This window comes from Poecilia latipinna, unplaced genomic scaffold, assembly GCF_001443285.1.
Source record: "Poecilia latipinna isolate Pla-1442-1.1 unplaced genomic scaffold, P_latipinna-1.0 Scaffold2350, whole genome shotgun sequence".
NCBI lineage: Eukaryota > Metazoa > Chordata > Actinopteri > Cyprinodontiformes > Poeciliidae > Poecilia > Poecilia latipinna.
The window spans coordinates 105,606-109,444 of record NW_015114966.1 but is presented as its reverse complement, the minus strand read 5'-3'; the positions used below and the strand labels follow the sequence as shown (position 1 = coordinate 109,444).

General features: G+C 41.9%; 1 protein-coding gene across 1 annotated transcript in view; it reads right to left on the bottom strand.

The window, feature by feature from the left end:
• Positions 1-246: 246 nt before the first annotated feature.
• The window catches only part of pcdh15a (protocadherin-related 15a), a 103,317-nt gene continuing 99,724 nt past the window's right edge, over positions 247-3,839 (bottom strand). Inside the window, exons 26-28 of the mRNA XM_015018962.1 lie at positions 3,495-3,609; positions 1,432-3,316; positions 247-329 (exon numbers count right to left, since the gene is read on the bottom strand). Of these exons, the coding sequence (XP_014874448.1) occupies positions 1,454-3,316; positions 3,495-3,609 (1,978 nt within the window). The 3' untranslated portion in view covers positions 247-329; positions 1,432-1,453. The remainder of the gene's footprint in view (positions 330-1,431; positions 3,317-3,494; positions 3,610-3,839) is intronic.

Sequence of the window (3,839 nt, the reverse complement as noted above, 5' to 3'; positions counted from 1 at the left end):
AAACCCGAGCTCGTTCTGTCCTCCGTGTTGTTTTCTACGGCCTCGTTGTCTGCAGTGGGAGGGGGTTCCTCGTGAGTCACACCTAATTTGTCGAGTTTTTTGAAATGCTTACTTAGTCGGCACGGGGAGCCCATTTTTAGGTTGTTTAGATGGGCTGGCCTCCTGGTTCGGACAATGGTGCCGTTCTGTGCGAGGTAGATATTCCCATTGATGTTGCTGTGACTGTTGGGCAGTCTATTCTGTTGACTCTCTGTAGTGCTTTCCTCTCCAGTAGAGCTGGACTCGTTCTCCCGATCAACCACAAGTTTGATCCGTTTCTTTCTTCCAGGCTGTGAAAAAGAAAATTAAAAAGTCAAAGTCAATAAATTGCTTTTTTTTTTGGAAGATGAAGCAAGTTGTTGTTAAAACAAAACCAAAAAGAATATATATAAAAAAATGCCACATAGAAATCAAGTTTTCACAGCAATCAAACCAAAAAGCCAAGACTCTTTTTTGAGGCTTTATATTTCGAAAAGTATGTGAAAGTATAAGTAAATATGGAGTGGTGCGATAATCTCGGTTTTATGCAAAAACAAAGAACAAAAAAGAAAAAAAAAAAAAAAAAAAAGAAAATTTGATTTCAAAACAGAAAATTAACATATTTCCCTGCAACTGTTAAATTATTACCTTTAAATAATCATTGCATTACTAAATATGTCTACCCTGTAAGCATTGAAAAAAAAAGTCTTTTTTTAAGCCAGCTGATTGGCAATGTGCAATAAAAGGTCACACAGCTGGTTCGATCTACTTTCCGCACGCACACAAAGTTTTTGGTAAAAAAAAAAATTAAATAAAAAAAAAAAAAAAAAAAAAAAAAAATAGGGGGTTTTAAAAAAGCTCAGTTTCTAGGGTGCTCATGTGAATCTGGAGAAAAGCTAAAAAACAAAACAAAACAAAAAACACACAACCAATTTTTAATTTTAGCATCATAGTAGTGAAGAGGTTTTTGCATCCTCCCCTTCTATGTCCAGTGGAATAGATAGACTGGATACTTCTTGAAGCAGATTTTTTTTTTTTTTTTGTTTTATGCAACACGCAAAAGTTAAAACGCATATCAAGAAAACATCTGTCAGTTTACAGTGAGAAACCATTTTTCAGTTAAGTAAAATATTAACATTCGGGTAAAACTGATAAAAAAAGAACATGTAAAAATAGCACTAGAATACTGCACAAAAAACAGCAAAAATCATGAAAAGCACACAGAGAACATCAAAGAGAGAAAAAAAGTCAATGTTAGAAAAAGGAGAGTCAGACTCATAATGTGCAGCAGGAAACCAGCTTTTGCCCTACTCAGGGAAAATGAGAAAAAAGCAGACATTTGAAACAGTCTGTAGAAGCAAGCAATATTTTTTTCACTCCCATGCAAAGGTAATTGATTTTATTCACTCTTACTTCACAGGGACAATAAATCTCGCTAGAAGGCCGTTGAGCTCCCTTCAGATCCTGAATCACCATCTGATGTTTCTTCAGTGCCTTCTGAGCCCTTTGATGCACTGACTGAAGATTTATCAGAGGAGATGGCGTCCTCGTCCACTTCAGTGATGGGGGACAGGCCTCCGTATGTATCATCAGAGGTGCTTCTGATCTCAGGACTATAGGTCTGACCACGGTAGGGAGCAGAGGGTCCTGGGCCTTCAGAAACTACACTAGATCTTCTTGATGATGCTTCATCGCTGGCCTCACTCGCAGAGTCCTTGCTCTCATCAGCAGTCCCAGATTCTTCCTCCTCCTCTTCCTCCTCCTCCTCATCACTCTCCTCTGTGATTGCATCCTCTGAACCATGGCTCAGGACAGACTTTCGGGAACGTCGACTTCCAGCAGTGGACTGGGAGCCAGCTGAACTCCCCTCACTTCCAAAGGAATGCTGACTGCCAGATGAAGATCTTTTACTCAGCTCTGAACCGGATGTTTTTTTCTTGCTGGACCCCCAAGATGAAGAACGTTCACTTCCTGACCCTGATTCTGCGTCACTAGCTGTTCCTGTCCCTGACTCGGCTTCACTGAGTTCTTCGCTGGACTTCCTTGAGGATGCTCTTGATGAGCTGGTTCTCTGTGTGGATCTCGCACTTGATCTAAAGGAAGATTTACCACTTCTGACACTACCACTGCTACTCTCACTTGCACTTTCACTACTTTTACTGTCAGTCCCACTAGCAGTAGCAGAAGCGCTGCTCCTTCTGCTGGCCTCAGTAGCTGAAGACCTTATAGAAGTGCGTGCAGAAGACCCACTTTCTCTTGTGCTTTCAGACGCCTCTTCTTCCTCAGACTCTTCATCTGAGTCTTTTTCTGTTGCTGAATCCCTTTCTGTACTTGTTTCCTTTTCTGTTGCTGTTCCTGTTCCTGATTCTGTTTCCTTGTCAGAGCTGGACTCTTCATCAGACTCCGACTCTTTCTCTGTTTCTGACTCTTTCTCCGTAGCCGAGGACTTCTCAGACACCGATTCCTTTTCTGACTCTGACTCTCCCTCAGTCTCTGATTCTTTTTCACTGCCCGAGTCCTTCTCTGTTTCCTCCCCCTCTTCAGATTTGGACCTGCTTTCCTCATCAGAATCACCTGGCTCTTCATCAGGCTCTTCCTCTGAGTCCACAGTGCTTTCATTTGTGTCATCTCTGTCCAAGTCAACTTTAAGATAATCTCTGTCAACACTACTTTTCTCAGAGGATTCTTCATCAGAGTCTTTCTCCTTACTGCTTCCACTTGCACCTCCTTCTGGCTCACTTTCGGTCACACTAATAGACACTTTAGACTTCCTTTCATCCTCGCTGGCTGCCTGCGAAGCCTCCTCATCTTTCTCACTGCCTGTGGCTGAGCCGTGACTCACGCTACTCTGTGACTTCCTCCTGACCTGCAACTTGTTGCCAATGGTAATTCTCTTTAAAACTTTGCTAAGCCGGCTGCGAGCATCCGACTTGCTATCTATTGGCCCAATAACTGCCGGTCTGTCCGTGAGACTTTCCTGGCTGTCAATACGGCGGGCTGACATCAGTTTGGCATAATCCTTGTCCTTCTTTCCAGCGCCAAACATCTTGAGCATCTTGGCTTTCTTCCATGGAGATGGGCCAGGAGGGCCGGCGTCAGATGGTTGCTCTCCTCCCTTGCCGGCTGCCAGGAGTTTGCTGAGTTTCATGACAGACTTCAGTCTCTTGGCAGCCTTAGAAGGTTCACCTTCCTCTGCTGCCTGAGGTTGGACTATTTCATCCTCTGCTGGCAAGTCCCTAAAGGCAACTCTCTTCGGTGGACCTCTACCTCTCATGCCACCCCGGCCTCTGCCACGGCCCTAAGACAATCATATTTTATTTAGGAATCTTTGTAATGATATAACCAGGGTATGGTTGTGTCACACACTGTATATAATTTAAATGACACCTTGGGTATTCACTGCATATTAGTGGTCGTTTTTGCAAATACCATTAGTATTTAAAATATACAATATACAATTCAAGGATCAATAATACCTCTGGGCCATGTGGACTGTAGTAATACCCATCATCCTCCATGATCACCTCACCATGCTCATCATACATGGGTGATATCAGCCTCCTCCGACTCCCATACTGAGGAAAGTCATATCTGAGAAAAACAGAAAACATACACATATATATGTATTAAATAATGCTCTGCATTGTATTTAATCCTTGCTTATTTAACCATTCCTTTAACAAACAATATGCATAAAGATCAGCACACAACTTGAAAATGGAATTGCCCTAGACAAGTGCGTGTGCGTGTGTGTGTGTGTGTGTATATATATATATATATATATATATATATATATATATATATATATATATATATATATA